Here is a 22,798-nt window from a genome sequence, read left to right on the forward strand (position 1 = left end):
CTGTCTTGCTTCTCATTTTGGCCTTTTACAGAGTGAGCACTCTATAAATATTTCTTGTCAGAAAAACAAAGTGTAATCAAGATCAAGATTAATTTGAATACAATTCTATATTGATGGAAGATATGCTTTAAAACCAATATATATTTTGGGGCTCCAAAATCACGGCAGATGGTGATTGCAGCCATGAAATTTAAAGACACTTGCTCCTTGGAAGAATCAAGCTATGACCAACCTAGACAGCATATTAAAAAGCAGAGACATTACTTTACCAACAAAGGTCCATCTAGTCAAAGCCATGGTTTTTCCAGTAGTCATGTAAGGATGTGAGAGTTGGACTATAAAGAAAGCTGAGCAGAGAAGAATGCTCTTGATGCTTTTGAACTGTGGTGTTGGAGAAGACTCTTGAGAGTCCCTTGGAGTGCAAGGAGATCCAACCAGTCCATCCTGAAGGAAATCAGTCCTGAATATTCATTGCAAGAAGTGATGCTGAAGCTGAAACCCCAATACTTTGGCCACTGGATGCGAAGAACTGACTCGTTGGAAAAGACCATGATGCTGGGAAAGACTGAAGGCAGGAGGAGAAGGGGATGACAGAGGATGAGACAGTTGGATGGCATCACCAACTCGATGGACATGAGTTTGAGCAAGTTCCGGGAGTTGGTGATGGACAGGGAAGCCTGGCATGCTGCAGTCCGTGGGGTCACAGAGTCGGACACAACTGAGCAAATGAACTGACTGACAAGTAAGACAATGAAAAGAAAACATAGCAAGACTTTGCTTTATTTTCCTGCTCTTTGTAAACAGAAAATGAGAATATTAAAAATTAAAGACTGCAAAAATAAATAAAAGTAATCAATAGAATATGTTGAACCAATATTATTTAAATTATCACTAAATGGTCAAGACTCCTTACCTGCAATGGTAACAGGCTTGACTCTTTCATATCCATATACTACCAAGACTGTCTTAACAGATACTTTTGATATTACTATGATGGTCTTAACAGAACCTTCTGGAAGGTCCATAAAAGAAATCCCAGAGAAAGACTTTTCTGAAACTTCAACTGTAGATTATATAATCTCTACATTCTCTCTGTAAAATGTGAAGTCATACGAATTCTAACACACTAACTGAAAAGGGCAGATGATAGCTACTTGCAATATATGGTTCTGGAATTCAACTTAAAGAAATGAATTTAGTTTAACATTGTGTATTTCTTCCAAACCCATGAAGTCAGAGTCTAGGCTGGACATATTAATAATTGGGTAAGTTATAAAATCAGAAGTAAGACAGATGGAGCTATAACATCAATGGAGTTTAAGAGCACTATTAGGCAAGGATTCAACTTGTAAATGAACTGAAAGAGTCTGGCTAAGTGATAAAACCCAACCTCCAATGAACAAGGGGATTTCAGACTCTTCAGAGTCCTGTTAGTTCTCCTTGGAATGTTTTCCCCACCCCATCAACATAGAAAATGCTTCTTTTTTATGGAAGGATAGTTGATGTACAACTATATGTATATAAGTTATACAGGTACAATATAGTGATTCACAAGTTTTAAAGGTTATATGCTTTTCATAATTATTATAAAATATTGGCTACATTCCCTGTGTCGTACAATATATCCTTGTAGCTTATTTATTTTACACATAATACTCTACCTCTTACTCCCCTACCTCTATATTGCCCCTCCCCACTTCTGCTTTCCCTCTGCCCACTAGTAGCCACTAATTAGTTCTCTTTATGAGTCTGTTTATTTATTTTTTTATATTCACTAGTTTGTTGTATTTTTTAGGTAGTACATACAAATGATATCATATATTTATCTTTCTCTCTCTGACACTTCACTTAGTACGATAATCCCTAGTTCCCTCCATGTTGCCACAAATGGCAAAATGTAGTTTTTTTTTTTTTATGGCTGGGTAGCATTCCATTGTATAATTAAACCACATCTCTTTCATCCATTCATCTATTGGACACATAGGTTGCTTCTGTATTTTGGTAATTGTATATACTGTTGTTTGAACATTGGGATGCATGTATCTTTTCAAATTACTGTGTGGTTTTTTTGTTCTTTTATAAATATAAAATATTCCTTACATGAGCTTTCTATATATGGTGCTGATGTTAAATCTGACTTAGGCAAGAGAATTATAAAATGCCTGCTAAATTGCTCTCAGCCTAAGGGGCTAAGTTCTCAGTGTTCCAGGTATAGAAAGCTACTGAGGATGTAAAAGCTTTCACAGAAATGAAATGTATAGAAAAACTATTGTTGTCGTTGTTGTTTAGTCACTAAAGAGTGTCCAACTTTTTATGACTCCATGGACTGTGGCCCACTAGGTTCCTCTATCCATGAGATTCCCCAGGCAAGAATATTGGAGTGTATTGCTATTTCCTTCACCAGGGGATCTTCCGGACCCAGGGACTGAACCCGCATCTTCTGCATTAGCAGGTGAATTCTTTACCACTGAGCCACCAGGGAAGCCCAGAAACTCTAACCATGAACAAACCTGACAAGGCATGAGGCACAGTTGAGAAAGATACTTCCTCTGGAATGTGAGAAGAAAGATTTAGAAACAAAGTTAAATGAAGATGGGAGCAGCTTAGCTCATAGAAGTGAGATCAAACACACCATAGAAAATACATGTTACAGTGCAATTGCCCTCTGGGAGTTACAGGATTATGAAAGCCTAACTTAATTAAGGGAGAAAATAGGTCACAGTTAACAACCGCATACGTGACACATCATTTTGACTATAGAAGAACTGAAGAGGAGAGAAAAATTAAGATATCAAAAATACAGGGAAGGGAACCACAGAATTCATCAATCTCTTCTCCTCCATCTATATCGAGCATGTTCTGATTTTATATATATAAAAAATTCACCATTGTTCTAATCTCTCTCATTACAAAACACTTGCAGTACTCTTGAAAAAGAAATTTCAGGTGTCAAAAGAAAGAGAAACAAAATGATCCAACAATTTTTTTTAAAAAAAGGACTGAATTAAGAGGTAATAAATATTCTTCTTCTCATAAAAATATACCTTGCACCTACTTTCCTTTCTCCCCCTGTGTCATCAAGTGACAGGTAATCAAGTACTTATGAACCCTGCATGAAATCCCCCCCTTTTCAGGGCTCAATGTCCCTGTGGGGTCGAGCTAATTACAGGTACATTTCCTCTGCAAGGCAGTCACACTCTGTTCTATTGAAGGCACAATTAATTATTGAACAAAGCTAGCTGGAGATTTTTGCTCGTATGGCCATGGGTTGCAGGTAGCTTTGCTGTCACACAGGGGGCAGAGCCTCTTTTTTGAGTGTCTTTATGAAAGGCTTTGCATTATAGCTGAAAAGGATCAACCCCTGTTTCCAAATTTTGCAAAGGAAAACACACAAAACAACCCCCCCCCCCAATTTCCTGTATAGAATAGTAAAGACAAATTCTCTCTCATGTAATCAAGAATATGATTATGATCAGGTGGTTATCTAGGTCAGATGTGAAAAAGATGAAAAAGTATACTGGGAAATTAATACCCATTGTAGAGCAAATTGGAGTCTGTCCTTGAGTCTGCGGGCTTCCCTTGAGCTTCCCTAGTGGCTCAGAGGTAAAGAATCTGCCTGAAATGCAGGAAACCCAGGTTCGATCCCTGGGTTGGAAAGATTCCCTGGAGGAGGGCATGGCAACCCACTCCAGTACTCTTGCCTGGAGAATCCCATGGACAGAGGAACCTGGCAGGCTATACAGTCCATAGTGTCACACAGAGTTGGACATGACTGAAGCGACCAAGCAGCAGCAGCAGCTTGAGTCAGTGAATGCAGCAAGGAAGTAGTTTTGCAGGTGCCAGAATACGATTTGACCCAGAGAGAAGGCCTAGATAGAAGAATAAAGTTCTTTCCCTTAAGATGTATTTAGGAACTTAATGGGAGATCTTCCCAAAGCCCCATGGAGTCATAGATGAGTGCAGAAAATCCTTGTCCCATGCTTAAAGCCACAGTCTTGAGCAAGGGTCTGTAAACTATTCTGTAAAGGGCCAGATAAAAAATATTTTAGGCTTTAAGGGTTAAACCATATCTGTTGCAACAAAAGTCTGCTGTCTTTTTTTTTTTTTAAGCAGCCATAGACATCATATAAATGACTAAGCATGGCTGTATTTCATTAAAACTGTATTTAAGGGCACGGAAATTTTAGTGTCCATATATTTTAAAAAATTCTTTTGATTTTTTCTAATCATTTAAAAATTATTCTAAGCTTGCAAAAAAAAAGAAGTGAGGTGGGTTGAATTTGGCCCAGGGACTATAGTTTCCTGACACCACCCTCCCCCAACTATTGGGAATCCCTGTGTGTACACCAATTTTTCTATTAATTTTGAAGTCCCTCAGGTTCTCTGTATGTAAATGTTCCCTTTATTCTCAAAGATCTAGCTTGTCCTTTGATCTTTAGATGACTTGAAATATCATGGATAACCAGATTATTCAGGGTTCAAACCATTTGTTTACTGTCATTAACAAGTTTACTAAAGCTAGCCATGAAAATCTACACTTATAGAACAAGCCTGGGGAGGTCTTGAAACTGGTTTGATTTCATTACTTTTCTGAACTGAGGGGATAAAAAAGAATTATCTTTAGTTTCAGATCATCAATAGTACTTTTCCCTGAAAAAAAATAACAAAACTATTTACTAGTCAATAATGCACCAAAGGGATAAGGCATTTTAATTAATATTAATGCAGTTCATTTCTTGATTATAACTTGAATATAATCTATTTCCTCCCTTCTTCCTTTCTTTTATCTGCCATATATTCCATAAAAACAAGAGATCATAAACACTATACAAACATTTAAATTAATTACAAAAGTGAGATGATATGAAAATAATGATAAGAAAACAAGATGAAAGCAAGAGTGTGTCTATATATGGATTTGATGCCACAAATCCCACATAGTTTGGTCAAAATCCATTTCATTAAGGTGTGATTTATATATGATTTCCTCTATTCTTTTTCAGACTAATTATAAATTTAGCTCTAAGTTTGGTAACAGTTAATACAATGAAGGACTCCTGATTATTTGTAAAAATTCATTGGGTTCATTTAAAAAAACAAACCATTGCTTAGAAAGAGGACAGTAGAAATACTGAAATAAAAGAGGAACTTCCTCTAAGGGTCCTTTCAGAGGAAACTATGTAATCCAATAACAATCTCTCAAAGCAACATTACAGAAAATGCAATGATTTCAGAGGATATCTTCTGTTAATCCTTAAATATGTGCCCCAAACTTTTATACCAAATTGTCACTTAGTAAAAGCAATTTTACAGGAGAAAGGTAGGTGTGTTGTGGGAGTGAGGGTTAATATATACAATTTCATTCAAGGAGAATGTGCTCTGGAGGTTAAATTTAATCCGGGGGAAAGGTATATGATAACCAGTGGCTCAAACTTCAGATAATCCTGCATTTGTATTTTTTTCCATGTGAGGTTGAAAATGAGAATGAGAGGATATGAATTTGCGGTTCATCCCATAAATAAGTGCCTCATTTACTGCTTTTATAAATTCTCAACAAATAACAAGCTGTAAGCATTAATAATAAGAGTGAGTTTTGACTTAACATCATCTTAAGAAAACAGAAGCCTCTAATCAGAACTGGTGCCTAAATAAAAGACTATTCCATAGGTTAGTCCAAACTTCACCTGGTAAATTCATTTGAAGGCTAATATGAAATGAAGGCCCATATTTTCATACCACAAAATACAAAATTATTTAAAGATGCTATAATCAAACATTACCCTAGTCTGGTCTTTCAGAAGTATATCAATATAGATCCCACTGTCTATCTAGCTTTGCATAACAATATTTATGGTATTCACTTCAAAATTAATATGTTGTATATTGAATCTGTAGATATTTATATGAGAAAATGTTAAGAGAATATCAGGTATAAATGAGTTAAATGTTTGGGGCTAGTTGCCAAAATAAATGATATTTTATAAGAAAAACTGATCCATAATTCCTCTTTCTGGAAGAACTAAATAGCAGGCCTCAATCAGTAAATACTGTGTCATTCACAAAGGCATAGTTTTGTATGTAAGAAAATTCAGTCTGTGGAGTAGGAGAGGACACATGCAGTTAATTCTAAATAATTTGGTAAAAATATTTAAATGGGATTTAAAAGGCAGTAGAACCTCAGAACCCAGTGACGGTTGTGGGAAGGAGGAGGGGAGAATGCAGATGACATTTCTGAGAAATGATTTTCCTACTTTTATTATATTAGCATCAATAGCTGGAGATGCATAATGAGTTCATGAAGGTTAGTCCATGCCTGGTGCCCCTCCAGAGAACCAGATGCTAAGGACAGGCTATTACAAGTCACAATTTTGCATTATTCCTGAAAGATTTCTTCACAAGGTGCTACAGTATTAGGAAACTATATTGAAAAGCAAAGAAACACAAAAAGCACACAAAGAACTATGGGAATTTAATCCATACAAAATATTGTCCCAAGACATTCAGATACCGATCTGCTTTAGACATAATTATTAAGCCATTTAATGCTTGTCTATTGGTTGCCTTAGAGGAGTGTCCTACTAAAATGAAATATACCTTATATATAAACCACAAAACTATATATATAGTATTTTATATATATAGTATAATATATATATGGTATGGTTATAGACTTTATAGAGATGGACATATTAGCCAAGACCAGAGATGACCCTAAACAAGTTAGCTCTATGCCACTATTCTTAGAGTGTTTTTTAAAATTTATTTACTTTTTAACTGAAGGATAATTGCTTTAGAGAATTCTGTTGGGTTCTGCCAAACATCAACATGAATCAGCCGTAGTTATACAAGGGAGGGAGGTTCTAATAATGTTTTAATAACAATACACAGGCTTGCCTTTTGGATCCAATGGAATCACAGAAGCATGAGGATATTTTAAATGGTGTGCTGTATCTTAGGGCCTGGAGAGTTGCTTACCAGTTGGTGTAAGGTGTCTCCAGGTGATCACAGGTTCAGGACGGCCATTGGCCATGCAGACCAGGGTGACATTGCTGCCCTCATTCACAGTGACATCTGAAGAGATGTTGGAGATCTTTGGTGGAACTGTTAAGACAAAAACAAATGGAATAAGTAACCACATCATTAAAAGCAGGTTTGCAGTACTGGACCATGCAATTGGAAGTGGCAAATCTAAGCAAAGTAATTTTCTGACTTGAACCATTTGAATTTTTGTGTTAAGAAGATTACGTACTTTAGGACTTCCTTACAGGTTCAGTGAACAGATGTAAAGGATGGGTCTTACTATAAGGTGAGACTCTTTCCACTATGGTCAAGCACTATCAGAGAAGGCAATGGCACCCCACTCCAGCACTCTTGCCTGGAAAATCCCAGGGATGGAGGAGCCTGGTGGGCTGCAGTCCACGGGGTCGCTAAGAGTCGGACACGACTGAGCGACTTCACTTTCACTTTTCACTTTCATGCATTGGAGAAGGAAATGGCAACCCACTCCAGTGTTCTTGCCTGGAGAATCCCAGGGACGAGGGAGCCTCATGGGCTGCCATCTATGGGGCTGCACAGAGTCGGACACAATTGAAGCAACTTAGCAGCAGCAGCAAGCACTATAGGAAGTACACAGAGTAACACAATGAAAATATCTTAGCTCTTTTATGATTCAAAGGGACCTGGTTTGGTTATTAGAGAGTGTGCACAAGTATGAGCATTAAGAATAGATTTTTCTTATCACTAGGTACTACTTACATTTATTTTCTTATGTAGATAAAATGAATATATTTCCTTCAAATGTCAGGAAAAGAAAAGCAATGTTATTTAATATCAGATTGCAAGTTGTGTTATTAAGATGCAGTAATCTGGTTGTTTACATAATCTAGCCATACAATGAAACCCCTAGTTAATCACTACAACAGAAAGCCTTAAATATCATCTTGGTGTCTGACAGGTCTGATGATGTTACCTCAGAGGTTAAACATGGAATTTATAAGGCCTATGTCACAGACAGGAGGGCGTGCACGTGTGCTAAGTCTCTTTAGTCATGAATGATTCTTTCCAACCCTACGAACTGTAGCCTGCCAGGCTCCTCTGTCTAAGGATTCTCCAGGCAAGAACACTGGAGTGGGTTGTCATGCCCTCCTCCAGGGGATCTTCCCGACCCAGGGGTCTAACCTGTGTGTCTTGCATCTCCTGCATTGGCAGGTAGGTTCTTTACAATTAGCACCACTGGGAAGCCCCAAGTTCAGTTCAGCGGCTCAGTTATGTCTGACTCTTTGCAACCGCATGGACTGCAGAACACCAGGCTTCCCTGTCCATCACCAACTCCCGGAGCCCACTTAAACTCATGTCCATCATGTCAGTGATGCCATCCAACCATCTCATCCTCTGTCATCCCCTTCTCTTCCTGCCTTCAATCTTCCCTAATATCAGGGTCTTTTCAAATGAATCAGTTCTTTGCATCAGGTGGCCAAAGTATTGGTGTTTCAGCTTCAGTATCACTCCTTCCAATGAATATTCAGGACTGATATCCTTTAGGATGGACTGGTTGGATCTCCTAGAAGTCCAAGGGACTCTCAAGAGTCTTCTCCAACACCACAGTTCAAAAGCATTAATTCTTCGGTGCTCAGCTTTCTTTATAGTCCAACTCTCACATCCTTACATGACTACTGGAAAAACCATAGCTTTGACTAGACAGACCTTTGTTGGCGAAGTAATGTCTCTGCTTTTTAGTGCTGTCTAGGTTGGTCATAGCTTTTCTTCCAAGGAGCAAACATCTTTTAATTTCATGGCTGCAGTCACCATCTGCAGTGATTTTGGACCTCCCCCAAATAAAGAAACAATGTTTCCATTGTTTCCCCATCTATTTGTCAAGAAGTGACGGGACCGGATGGGATGATGGGAAGACCCAAGACCTTATGTAAATTATAAGTATTATCTCAATAACTCTTTATAATAAGTAAATAATATCCTACGAGGATTTTATTTATGGGTTGGAAAATAAGTTATAGAAGAGGCTAGGTGACAAGCAGAAAACAGATGTGAATCTAAAAAGACTCCAGGGCCCACACTCTTAAGCCCTACTTGAATGAAACTTCATCTTCACAATCTAGGCTACCAGATGGCCCAAAATAATGGGAATTACTTTTTGGTGATGTGAGAAATGATTCCCCAAGGGCTATCTGTACTGCCGTCTGACTTCCTTCATTAGTGTTCAGGGCAGCAACATTAGATTTCATACTGGTGGGCTTACGTGGAAAGTGAATTACTTACTCACAAATTTCATCACAGAGGTTATGCCCTGATTACAAATTGCAGAGTTTATGCTTTGACTATGATTTTCCTTTTCCTATTTTTTTTTTTTTTTAACTCTTAGTTGCTTGTGCTGTCCCTGAGAAAGTATGTGTCAGGGGGAGGGAAGAAGACAAGAAAGCATGAAGGAGTTCAATATAAAACAAAACAACAACAAAAAAAACTTTTATTTTTTTTCCCACTCTTGCTGCCCATTAGAGACTCTGTGCAGTAACAAATAAAACGGGAATATTTTCTGCTTGTAGAAACAGCTGCCTGACAACCATAGGATTCTGCAGATCTCTGTTAGCAGTTATTGATGGTACCTGGGCAAGTGACCAGGGCAGAGTGTCAAAGGAGGAAGTGGGAGGAAAATTCTCTTGACTAGCATTCTTCTCACAATGGCATCTTATATGGCCTCTGGGTATGAACCAGTCATTCCAAACCAAACACAACGGCAGAAATAGAATGTAGTTGATTTCTGTTACTTATTAATTTCTATTGGTAGAGTTTCTGTTTCCCCTTTGGGTTAAGAGTAGCTTTCTCATATTCATATATTGACTTATAGTCTCTTAGACTTTTACAAGGAAGACCTGAAAAGTTATACCCATTTAATAGGGAAGAATGTGAGACTGAGAGTAGAATAACAGCTTATCAAAGGTGATCCCATCAAGAAATATGGCTAGGCTTAGAATTCAGAGTTCCTGTATGTCCAATTGTCCTATTGTTTAATGGTCACACTTTCTCTTTCCCAATTGAATAAGCTATGGTTCTGATTATGTCCCATAACATCTACAATATTACTCACGATGGTGTTCGAGAACAAGACTTAGACATCCTAGGAATCTTTCCTCAACAATCTAAAATCTGTAAAAGGAAGCTGTATAGTAATTACAAGAGCTCACATCACTTAATTCATTGGTAATTCTGAATTCCAAGACAGGGCACAGAGTACCACATTAACAAAATGAAAAATAAAAGCCATATGATTATCTCAATAGATGCAGAGAAGGCCTTTGACAAAATTCAACATCCATTTATGATAAAAACTCTCCAGAAAGCAGGAATAGAAGGAACATATCTCAACATAATAAAAGCTATCTATGACAAACCCACAGCACACATTATCCTCAATGGTGAAAAATTGAAAGCATTTCCCCTAAAGTCAGGAACAAGACAAAGGTGCCCACTTTCACCACTACTATTCAACATAGTTCTGGAAGTTTTGGCCACAGCCACCAGAGCAGAAAAAGAAATAAAAGGAATCCAAATTGGAAAAGAAGAAGTAAAACTCTCACTGTTTGCAGATGACATGATCCTCTACATAGAAAACCCTAAAGACTCCACCAGAAAATTACTAGAGCTAATCAATGAATATTAATCAACACGCAGAAATCCCTTGCATTCCTATACATTAATAATGAGAAAATAGAAAGAGAAATTAAGGAAACAATTCCATTCACCATTGCAATGAAAAGAATAAAATACTTAGGAATATATCTACCTAAAGAAACTAAAGACCTATATATAGAAAACTATAAAACACTGGTAAAAGAAATCAAAGAGGACACTAATAGATGGAGAAATATACCATGTTCATGGATTGGAAGAATCAATATAATGAACATGAGTATACTACCCAAAGCAATATATAGATTCAATGCAATCCCTATCAAGCCACCAGCGGTATTTTTCACAGAGCTAGAACAAATAATTTCACAATTTGTATGAAAATACAAAAAACCTCAAATAGCCAAAGCAATCTTGAGAAAGAAGAATGGAACTGGAGGAATCAACCTGCCTGACTTCAGGCTCTACTACAAAGCCACAGTCATCAAGACAGTACGGTACTGGAACAAAGACAGAAATATACATCAATGGAACAAAATAGAAAGCCCAGAGATAAATCCACACACCTATGGACACCTTATCTTCAACAAAGGAGGCAAGAATATACAATGGATTAAAGACAATCTCTTTAACAAGTGGTGCTGGGAAAACTGGTCAGCCACTTGTAAAAGAATGAAACCAGATCACTTTCTAACACCATACACAAAAATAAACTCAAAATGGATTAAAGATCTAAATGTAAGACCAGAAACTATAAAACTCCTAGAGGAGAACATAGGCAAAACACTCTCCGACATAAATCACAGCAGGATCCTCTATGACCCACCTCCCAAAATACTGGAAATAAAAGCAAAAATAAACAAATGGGACCTAATTAAAATTAAAAGCTTCTGCACAACAAAGGAAAATATAAGCAAGGTGAAAAGACAGCCTTCAGAATGGGAGAAAATAATAGCAAATGAAGCAACTGACAAACAACTAATCTCAAAAATATACAAGCAACTCCTGCAGCTCAATTCCAGAAAAATAAATGACCCAATCAAAAAATGGGCCAAAGAACTAAATAGACATATCTCCAAAGAAGACACACAGATGGCTAACAAACACATGAAAAGATGCTGAACATCACTCATTATCAGAGAAATGCAAATCAAAACCACAATGAGGTACCATTTCACGCCAGTCAGAATGGCTGAGATCCAAAAGTCTACAAGGAATAAATGCTGGAGAGGGTGTGGAGAAAAGGGAACCCTCTTACACTGTTGGTGGGAATGCAAACTAGCCCGGCCACTATGGAGAACAGTGTGGAGATTACTTAAAAAACTGGGAATAGAACTGCCTTATGACCCAGCAGTCCCACTGCTGGGAATACACACAGAGGAAACCAGAATTGAAAGAGACACGTGTACCCCAATGTTCATCACAGCGCTGTTTATAATAGCCAGGACATGGAAGCAACGTAGATGTCCATCAGCAGATGAATGGATAAGAAAGCTGTGGTACATATACACAATGGAGTATTACTCAGCCATTAAAAAGAATACATTTGAATCAGTTCTAATGAGGTGGATGAAACTGGAGCTGATTATACAGAGTGAAGTAAGCCAGAAAGAAAAACACCAATACAGTATTCAGTTCAGTTGCTCGGTTGTGTCCGACTCTTTGCGACCCCATGAATCACAGCAAGCCAGGCCTCCCTGTCCATCACCAACTCCCGGAGTTCACTCAGACTCATGTCCACTGAGTCCGTGATGCCATCCAGCCATCTCATCCTCTCTCGTCCCCTTCTCCTCCTGCCCCCAATCCCTCCCAGCATCAGAGTCTTTTCCAATGAGTCAACTCTTCGCACGAGGTGGCCAAAGTACTGGAGTTTCAGCTTCAGCATCATTCCCTCCAAAGAAATCCCAGGGCTGATCTCCTTCAGAATGGATTGGTTGGATCTCCTTGCAGTCCAAGGGACTCTCAAGAGTCTTCTCAAACACCACAGTTCAAAAGCATCAATTCTTCGGCACTCAGCCTTCTTCACAGTCCAACTCTCACATCGGTACATGACCACAGGAAAAACCATAGCCTTGACTAGACGGACCTTAGTCGTTACCATCTTTCTAAATTCCATATATATGCGTTAGTCAAGGCTATGGTTTTTCCTGTGGTCATGTACGGATGTGAGACTTGGACTGTGAAGAAGGCTGAGCGCCGAAGAATTGATGCTTTTGAACTGTGGTGTTGGAGAAGACTCTTGAGAGTCCCTTGGACTGCAAGGAGATCCAACCAATCCATTCTGAAGGAGATCAGCCCTGGGATTTCTTTGGAGGGAATGATGCTGAAGCTGAAACTCCAGTACTTTGGCCACCTCGTGCAAAGAGTTGACTCATTGGAAAAGACTCTGATGCTGGGAGGGATTGGGGGCAGGAGGAGAAGGGGACGAGAGAGGATGAGATGGCTGGATGGCATCACGGACTCAGTGGACATGAGTCTGAGTGAACTCCGGCAGTTGGTGATGGACAGGGAGGCCTGGCGTGCCGCAATTCATGGGGTCGCAAAGGGTCAGACACGACTGAACGACTGAACTGAACTGAATGATAACCCTGTATGCAAGACAGCAAAAGAGACACAGATGTATAGAACAGTTTTTTGGACTCTGTAGGAGAGGGAGAGGGTGGGATGATTTGGGCGAATGGCATTGAAATATGTATAATATCACATAAGAAACAAATCGCCAGCCTAGGTTCAATGCAGGGTGCAGGATGCTTGGGGCTGGTGCACTGGGATGACCCAGACGGATGGTGTGTGGGGGGGGGTGCGGGTGGTGGTGGAAGGGGGGTTCGAGATTGGGAACATGTGTACACCCGTGGCGGATTCATGTTGATGTGTGGCAAAACCAATACAATATTGTAAAGTTAAAAAAAAATGTATCATGCAAACAGAGACTTGGAAAAAAAAACAAACAGATATGGTCAGATTTAAAAAGAAAAAGTGGAGGGGGAAAGATTCCATACCCTTAAAATATTGACTGTAAACATGAAAATTTACAAGACAAAAAATCTCCAATGGTCAAGATCCCAGAGAGCTTTGATCAATGATAAAATTTACTCATATTGCCCCTCCTTTATATGAGGAATATATATGTACTAAGGACTTTAATTTTACATGGCACAAAAGGCAGGGTCACTTGTTCAATGTTACATAGACAGGTGGTGATAAAACTGAGAATAAAATAAAGAATACTTGACTACAGGGCTCTGTTTCAGCCACCAACTATATTCCTTTTTCCTAATTAAGGACAATATGTTCAGGCTCTGGCTCTCAGATACTGGAGCTGTAGATAGCACTTGGGCTAAACAGTTAGAAATGTAATCGTGCTGACATTGTATCCCACCCTGGGTCACTAACCAGCAGTTTTTACTCCACCGTTTATCTTCCTATTTTATTGGAAGTTTCTTCCCATAAGCTTTTATATATGATGTAGTCTTTCTGCTCTAGAAAGAAGATCCCCCACCCCCTGCCAAATCCCATCTTACCTACTTTCAAACCTACCTCCATGTTCTTGAAGGAATTGTTCTATCTCATGTCTTCATTCCCTAATTCACATTTCATACTCCAACCTTCAGTGCAATCTGGACTCACTCATTAACTTCCCAAGAAACTGTTCTCAAGAAGCTCACCAATGTCTTTGAACCATATTGCTTTTAAGTCCAATGAAAAATTCTGTTATTATTCCCATTTTTCTCTGAAGTATTTGACTTTGTTGATAGTAACATCATTCTTCCTTTTCTTAGCTTTTAGGTCACCAAACTCAACTGCTTTTCTTCTTATCCTTTTGGCCAGCCTTCCAAGTTTAACTTTTGGGCTTACCTTGTCCCATTCCCTAAACATGTGAAGGTCTGATCACCATCTGCTTTTTTTATATATTATGAACTATGATCACTTACTACACATATACTCTTTAGCTTCAGAAGCTACAGACATGATACTGATGACTTCCAAATCAGTATCTTCAGCCCATGTTTTGCTCATGACCTTTACATATATACTTTCAATGAACTGACTATTCTATAGCTCTATCAACTGTCTCACAGAAATACAGGATTTAATATACTCAGAACTGGGGTCATCATCTTCCTTCCCACAGAGAACTTGTAATCTTGTGATCACTTTTTTCTTTCAGTAGTAGTATTATGCAAACAGTTGCCCAAATCAAAAAAGAAGTTTATCTTCCTTGATTGCTCTCTCTCCTTTACTGTCCCCGCGTAAAGTGGACCCCCAAATCTATGGCTTATAACTTTTAAATATCTCTCAGATTCATTTATCATTCTCAATTGCATTATAACTAGTTTTTTTTAACCTCTAAGTGTTCTCTCTTCAAGCTCACTGTCATTCATTCACCATACTGCAATCAAAATTTTCCCCTAAATTGCAAATATGAGTATTATATCCTTCAACCTCATTGCCCTCAAGATAAAATCAAAACTTCTTAATATGACTTAATAGGTCATTCATGGTTAGCCCCTGATTCTCTCTCCTGCCTTATTTCATATTCCCTTTGAGTTGTACCAACCAATCAGATCAAACAACTTTTGGTTCCTGGAATACACCATCTTTGTTTACTCCTAGGCATTTAACATTCTACTTTTTTTTTTTTTTTCTAATGGAATAGTTTTCTTTCAACTCTACATGTGGTTGTTCCATTTCCTCCTTCGAGTTTCAGCTTGTCAGCTTGTTTTCTCACTTGTTCCAGGAGATGGTCTTGTTGTACCCTCAACCCCACTCCAGCCCACCCCTGATTCCATACTGGGTGCCTATCTTGCATTGTCATACTGTAACCTGTATTTCTCCAGGAAGAACTAAACCATAATTGCTGGATTGTTTACCTATGCCTGTCATTAAACTGAAAGAGGCAGACAGGAGGGCTTTTGTTTTCTTGACCACTAAATCTTACAGAGCACAGTATTTGGAATATTAAGTGCTCACAGAGTGTTTGGAAAAAAAAAGAAGCATGGAAATCTTCTCCCCAACTCTTTTCTGAGCTCAAAGAAGTCATCTCATTAAATTTTTGTCAGGAAGGAGCAAGCTCTTATTCTGAACAACTGAAACAACACAGCTTTTATCAGTATGTCTTTAGTAATCAATCCAGTTATCTATTTTGGTATCAATTAGAAAGAAAAATTAGCCATGGGACAAAAAATGTTCATATATTTTATGAATTACAATAAACTTTATGTCTAGTTTCCCCAATTATAGACATTTCTGAGTTTTAATTTCTTTTTTCTTCTATTCTATCAGGAGTTTTATACATAACATACATGTATGTATATAAATATAAATATCTTTTTTGTTTGATAGCTTGAAAGTTCCTTCCTAGTTTCCTATAGTAATTCATGTAGTCTACATTTACACCATCACTGATAACATTAAAGTGACAAATCAAAGTTTTTATTCTGTTACCAGTAAAATTTTAAGAAAGATTCTGAGAAGTAAAAAGTGTTTTTATTATTGGCATTTTACAGATGTGTACATAAGGCACAAAATGGGGGGGAGGGACAGGGCAGGAATCACATTAGCTAAGGAATTATAGAGCTAGTCCCAAAACCAAAAGGCTTACAAATCTTCTATACTTAACTCCTTCTCTCTATTACACTTGCTTTTGCAAAAGTGGTTCCAAATAGTTTTTAATCTATTTTAATTCTCAGTAAGGATGACTACTCAGGAAATACTGTTTAACATGATAACTTTATTTACATCAGCAAACATAAGTTATTTATCAAAGTCACTGAAATATTGATTTATGTTCAATTCTTGGGTTACTACAGTATTCTGGGTAGTTTTTGTTTGTTTGTTTTAGTTTTCTCTTTCTGGAGTATTTCCTAACAATTTTTATTCAAAGGATATTAGTGCTTTTCAAATTTATTTTTATTAAAAAATATTTTATTGGAGTATAGTTGCTTTACAATGTTAGTTTCTGCTGTATAATAAAGTGAATCAGTTATACATATGATGTATAAGATTAACAGCTGGTAGACATCATGTGTGCTGTGCTTAGTGGCTCCATGGACTATAGCCCACCAGGCTGCTCTGTCCATGAACCTTTCCAGGCAAGAATACTGGAGTTGGTTGCAATTCCTACTCCAGGGGATCTTATATATCCCCTCTTTTTTAGCTCTCCTTCCTAGCTAGGTCACTAAAGAGCACCAAGTAGAGTTCCCTGTGCTATAGAGTAGGTTCTCATTAGTTAGTTACCTGTTTTATACATAGTAATGTATGTCCTGGGTGTTCATTGGAAGGACTGATGCTGAAGCTGAAATTCCAATACTTTGGCCACCTCATGCAGAGTTGACTCATTGGTAAAGACTCTGATGCTGGGAGGGATTGGGGGCAGGAGGAGAAGGGGACAGAGGATGAGATGGCTGGATGGCATCACCGACTCGATGGACATGAGTTTGGGTAAACTCCAGGAGTTGGTGATGGACAGGTAGGCCTGGTGTGCTGCGATTCATGGGGTCACAGAGTCAGACACGACTGAGCGACTGAACTGAACGGAACTGAATGTATGTATGTATGTCAACTGCAATCTCTTAATTTATCCTACCCCTTCTTCCACCCTTGGTATCCATAAGTTTGCTCTCTACACTTGTGTCTCTATTTCTGCTTTGCAAATAAGTGGAAGCATGGAGTCCCAACCACTGTACCACCACAGGTAAGTCCCAATGTCTTAAAGTTTTTGTTTCTCTTTCTCTTGTGTTTTCTTCTATTGCTTCTGGGTATATTAGATCCTTCTATAACATCAAGTCAGTTAACTGTTATCTCTGTTTCTTTTATTTTTTGTTTTAATGATCTGTTTCATTAAAAAAATTGAACCCTTTACATCATATGTAATATACTTATGGTGTGAATTGTAACTAGATTTTCTCCCATATTTTTTAGCCAATTTCCCCAATACCATTTACTAAATAACATAAAATGTGTACATCATTTTGGTTTTCATAATTACCATACATAGTGTAACCTATTTGGTCACAGTAATATTTTCTGGGAAACGTAAATATAAACCTTACTTATCACGCCAAGTAATTGATCAAAATTTTGAAAATATAATTCAGTAATCTTTCAGACACCACACTATTATTAGGTGTTGCTTGTATCAAAATTAATTGTTTATTAGAATAACACCTCCTAAAATACAGAGTGAAAAACATAATTTAGAAACCCATTTTTCAGGACATTAGCAAAATTCATTATTCAAAGTAATCTTCAGGGTTTCCATTGTTAAAATAACTGTACAGTGAATATGATGCACTGCAAAGTTATTTTAAAATCTGAATTATTAAATAGGTAATATTTTTTCATTGAAATTCACATACAGTTGATGTTAAATGCATGTTTTTCCCCTTTTATTTAGTACAAAGTGAGTGGAAGTTTCTAAAATCATGCTAGCATCTAGTTGCTCTGGGATAAATGAGTTCCTTCCACTGTGCAATGAATCAACATTAAGATTAGGACACAGCCAATCAGACTCTGGCGCTCATGGCTTTACTGTCCTGTGTCACTTTTTTTGGTAATTTTCTTATCCACTATCTCTACTAGATCTCTAGGGTTTGCTCTGTTTTGGGGGGACTCAGAGCTGCCTCTGTATTTCTGTACAGTTCTGCAGGTTCAAACTCATTCCTTCTTCTCTTTTGTATGAGGCTAACATTTCTTGCGTCTGAACAAAAGTGGAAATGCAGGCAAAGTGAAGGATATAGTAGAGTGTTTTACCTGCCCCAGTCCGTGCCTTCTTCTTCTGGTAAGACACCCTAGTTCTCCTTTGGAGAACTCCCTCACATCTCACTACCGTTGGTTTGCTGGGATTTTCAATCAGGTGACCTTTTTTTTCTCCCTCAGCCAGTGAAAATTATCTAAGTTATACATTTCAGATTATCTCTCTCTAGAACTGACTTCCTCAATAGCTCAGCAGGTAAATATTCTGCCAACAATATAGGAGACACAGGAGATGTGGGTGCAATCCCTGAGTCAGGAAGACCCCCTGGAGAAGGAAATGGCAATCCACTCCAGTATTTCTTGCCTGACAACTGCCAAGGACAGAGGAGACTGGCAGGCTACAACCCAAGAAGCTACAAAGAGTCTGACACAACTAAGCACACACTTTCCCTAGAACTTGGTTTTTATAAAAAATAGGCGAAAAAGAAGTGGAAACTGATTGACTGTGTTAATGGCTCCAGTTTTCCACTCTACCCTGTTTCTACAACCTGTGCCATGCCCAGACCCTCCTTTTGTGGGGGATACACATTTTTACGTTGCTGGAGCATGTTATTTGTTTTGGCCAAAGCTATCAGTACAGGTCATATAAGCAGAGTCTTGACAAGTGCTGACCCAGCTGGACTCCCCTGGTCTTCTGCCTCTGCCATCATCAGGAGAAGAACATGCTCAACTGAGTCTTTTGATCCCAGGAGAAGGAGGATGGGAAGCAGCAAATAGGATTGCCAGATAAAATATGACATACTCAGTCAAACAGGAGTTGCAGATAAACAACAAATTTTTAAAGTATGTTCCAAATATTTCATGGAATATGTTTATACTAAAAAGTTATTCATTATCTAAAATTCTAATTTAACTGGAATCCTATATTTTCACTTGATGAATCTGACAACCCCAGGAACACAGTCACCTGTAGTGAAGCCCAGCATAGAAGTGTCCTGACTTGTACACTTATGAGAAATAAAGAACAATTATTATTGCTTTATGCCCATGAATTCCAGACTGCTTTGTTCATCAGCAATAGTTAGCTAAAACATAGCTTGAAAGCAACCACCTGAAAGAACCATTATTCTTCACTAGTGTCTGGAACTTGCATCTAGAGATCCATGATTTTGTGGTTTCCAGGGCAAGATATTTCTGCTTTTCCTTTGGTTCTGTGAGCTATTCCATAATCTTCCAATGTATCATCCCCTTCTTACATAAAACCAAAAGTTCCTAATTGTTCCCAATTGAGAAGCAGTCATAATAAGGGAAAATTTTGAAGGGGGTTATTTCCATAGAGGAAAGGAAAATTGTCATCTCTGCTTAAGTACTCGCTGTACTCCCACAAAACCAACTTGGTTGCATGTCTACCATCGGATCTTATCTGCCAGCACACATTGCTTTAAAAATACTCCTAGGTTTGCACAGCCATCTAATTTTGGCTGTGAATGTTTTCCTGCCTTTAATCCTCAGTCCCTAACTGACCAGCCTACAGAAGGAAAATAATAAGTTTCAGAGTAGGGGAGAAAAGCGGTCAGTTGGCTCATTTCCCTAACCTCAAATAATTAGTGTTATTACTTGTATTCAATTCAAAATGTCATTCCTAATGGTACAAATTAGAAACAAATTGGTCTCAGTTATTGTTCATTTGAAGTTGGGGCAAGGTGTATGTACCACTGTGTATGGCAGTGAGGGGGTGTTAAAAACACAACACTGTCAGTTCCCTAATTTCTACCTTTTCTTTCATAAGGTTAGACAAACTTAAACCCTATCTTTTGCATAGATAACAGACTATGGAACAGTATATCAGGTATATATAAGAATTGGATTCAAAAATCTACAGGGTTTTTTTTTGAGTAGCACTTGTTTTTAATACACACGATCAAAGAATTCAACAATAAGGATAAAAATACACAATATAACTCATAAATGCCAGCTTGTGAAACATCAATCATCCATCCAGCCTGGCATTTGCTTCTGAAAATGCCACTGAAGCATGTTTAGCGGCATGGTGTGGTAGTTTCCAGGATGGATGACAGGAATGGAAAATGGAACGCAGTGAACTAGACTGAGAGCCAGGGGATTCTGGCCCTGCCCTGCCACCAGCTCATAAGGCAATCACACATTCTCTGATTTGTGATTCTGATTTTGAATCCCCATCATTAGGCACACTGTAGGTACTTAATATACTTTGAATGCCTAAAAATGAGCTAAGTAATGACTGATTATTTGAATCTGTTTCCTCATCTGTTAAAAGGAAGCAATGTGCAAAATTGTATGAGGCTATGTTATGGGATTACTGTTAGGGCCGAACATGAATGAATGGAAAGAGGTTCTATCTATAGTGTAGCCATTATTTATTACATGCTAATACTAATCAGAAAAAAGCAGTGTTGCCCTTATTCCTTCTAAGATAACATGATAAAACAATTATTACATTTCTATGGCCAATGGTATTCTAAATATAGTTTTACATCCACTATTATTGCCAAAAGGATAAAAGTAATTATTATAATTTATAATCGATTATTAATATCAGTATTAACAATAAATTACCCCAAGGACATGCACTCAGTTCTTATCTACTAATGGACAATTACCCCAAGGACATGCACTCAGTTCTTATCTATTAATGGACAGAGCTATGTCAATATGTCATATGTCAATATTGACATATATCAATATGTCAACCCGTCAGTTAATGTCTGGCACTTTATAACTACAACAAAAAGTGACATAAAAATGTCATAGATATGATAGTGTAGAAACATAAGTTAAATAGGTTTTCCCCCAATTTTTAGAAGCTTAACTCTTGAGCTCCAGAAAAAAAGCAAAAGCACTCCAGATCGGAGAGGATCAATTAGAAGGCTGGGATTAACATATGCACACTGCTACATACATACATACATCAGTTCAGTTCAGTCGCCCAGTCATGTCCGACTCTTTGCGACCCCATGAATCGCAGCACGCCAGGCCTCCCTGTCCATCATCAACTCCCAGAGTTCACTCAGACTCACGTCCATCGAGTCTGTGATGCCATCCAGCCATTTCATCCTCTCTCGTCCCCTTCTCCTCCTGCCCCCAGCCCCTCCCAGCATAGAGTATTTTCCAATGAGTCAACTCTTCGCATGAGGTGGCCAAAGTACTGGAGTTTCAGCTTTAGCATCATTCCTTCCAAAGGAATCCCAGGGTTGATCTCCTTCAGGATGGACTGGTTGGATCTCCTTGCAGTCCAAGGGACTCTCAAAAGTCTTCTCAAACACCACAGTTCAAAAGCAGCATTCTTCGGCGCTCAGCCTTCTTCACAGTCCAACTCTCACATCCATACATGACCACTGGAAAAACCATAGCGTTGACTAGATGGACCTTAGTCGGCAAAGTAATGTCTCTGCTTTTGAATATGCTATCTAGGTTGGACACACACACATATATATGGGCTTCCCTAGTAGCTCAGTTATTGGAGAAGGAAATGGCAACCCACTCCAGTGTTCTTGCCTGGAGAATCCCAGGGACGGGGGAGCCTCGTGGGCTGTAGTCTATGGGGTCGCACAGAGTCAGACATGACTGAAGCGACTTAGCAACAGCAGCAGTAGCTCAGTTGGTAAAGAAGCTGAAAATCTGCCTGCAATGCAGGAGACCTTGGTTTGATTCCTGAGTTGGGAAGATCCCCTGGAGACGGGAACAGCTACCCACTTCAATATCCTGGCTTGGAAAATTCCACGGACTGTATAGTCCATGGGGTCGCAAAGAGTCAGACACAACTGAGCGACTTTCATTTTCACTTTCACACTGCTATATATAAAACAGATAAGCAACAAGTATATCATAAGGAACCCTACTCAGTATTTTGTAATAACCTACAAGGGAAATAATCTGAAAAAGGGATGTACACCTGAAACTAACACAACACTATAACCAGCTATATTTTAAAAATAAATAATGAATCAAAGAAAAAAACACTCCAAATAAACTTTTGTCACCCTTATATAATTTGTACTGTCTTCCAGACAACAGATGTTGTCAGGTGTTTTGTGTCTGTAATTTGAGTCTCTGAAGCCTTAGACCTTGCAGTAGAATAAAATAACTAGCAATGGTAATTTCTTTCCACTAGTACTAGCTCCCACTCTTATTAGGATCCATTTATAAAGCAAAAAACATCAGCCTCCAAAGTAGGTATCTGAAAAGGAGCATTTTACAGGAACATGATTCCTTTTAGATACAAATTTCATGGGTGAATGGGAAAATATGGGTTCCTTGAGTGTCAGATGAGGCTGAAGGTAGAAGAAGCTTATTATGAGCTTCAGTTACTCAAATTTCTCTGCCAGGAATGATTACAAATGCTGCACTTGTGCAGGCAGCAAACAATGAACAAAGTAACTTAAAGAAAGAGGAATAATATGCTAACAATTTTTAGAAAAAG

At 38.3% G+C, this 22,798-nt stretch overlaps 1 protein-coding gene across 2 annotated transcripts in view; it reads right to left on the reverse strand.

Annotated features, from left to right (window-relative positions):
- Positions 1-22,798, reverse strand: part of LSAMP (limbic system-associated membrane protein) — a 711,239-nt gene that overhangs the window by 234,358 nt on the left and 454,083 nt on the right. For both annotated transcript variants that reach the window (XM_005674948.3, XM_005674947.3), the window contains exon 3: positions 6,976-7,101. In XM_005674948.3, the coding sequence (XP_005675005.1) occupies positions 6,976-7,101 (126 nt within the window). The remainder of the gene's footprint in view (positions 1-6,975; positions 7,102-22,798) is intronic.

Source organism: Capra hircus, chromosome 1, assembly GCF_001704415.2.
Source record: "Capra hircus breed San Clemente chromosome 1, ASM170441v1, whole genome shotgun sequence".
Taxonomy (NCBI): domain Eukaryota; kingdom Metazoa; phylum Chordata; class Mammalia; order Artiodactyla; family Bovidae; genus Capra; species Capra hircus.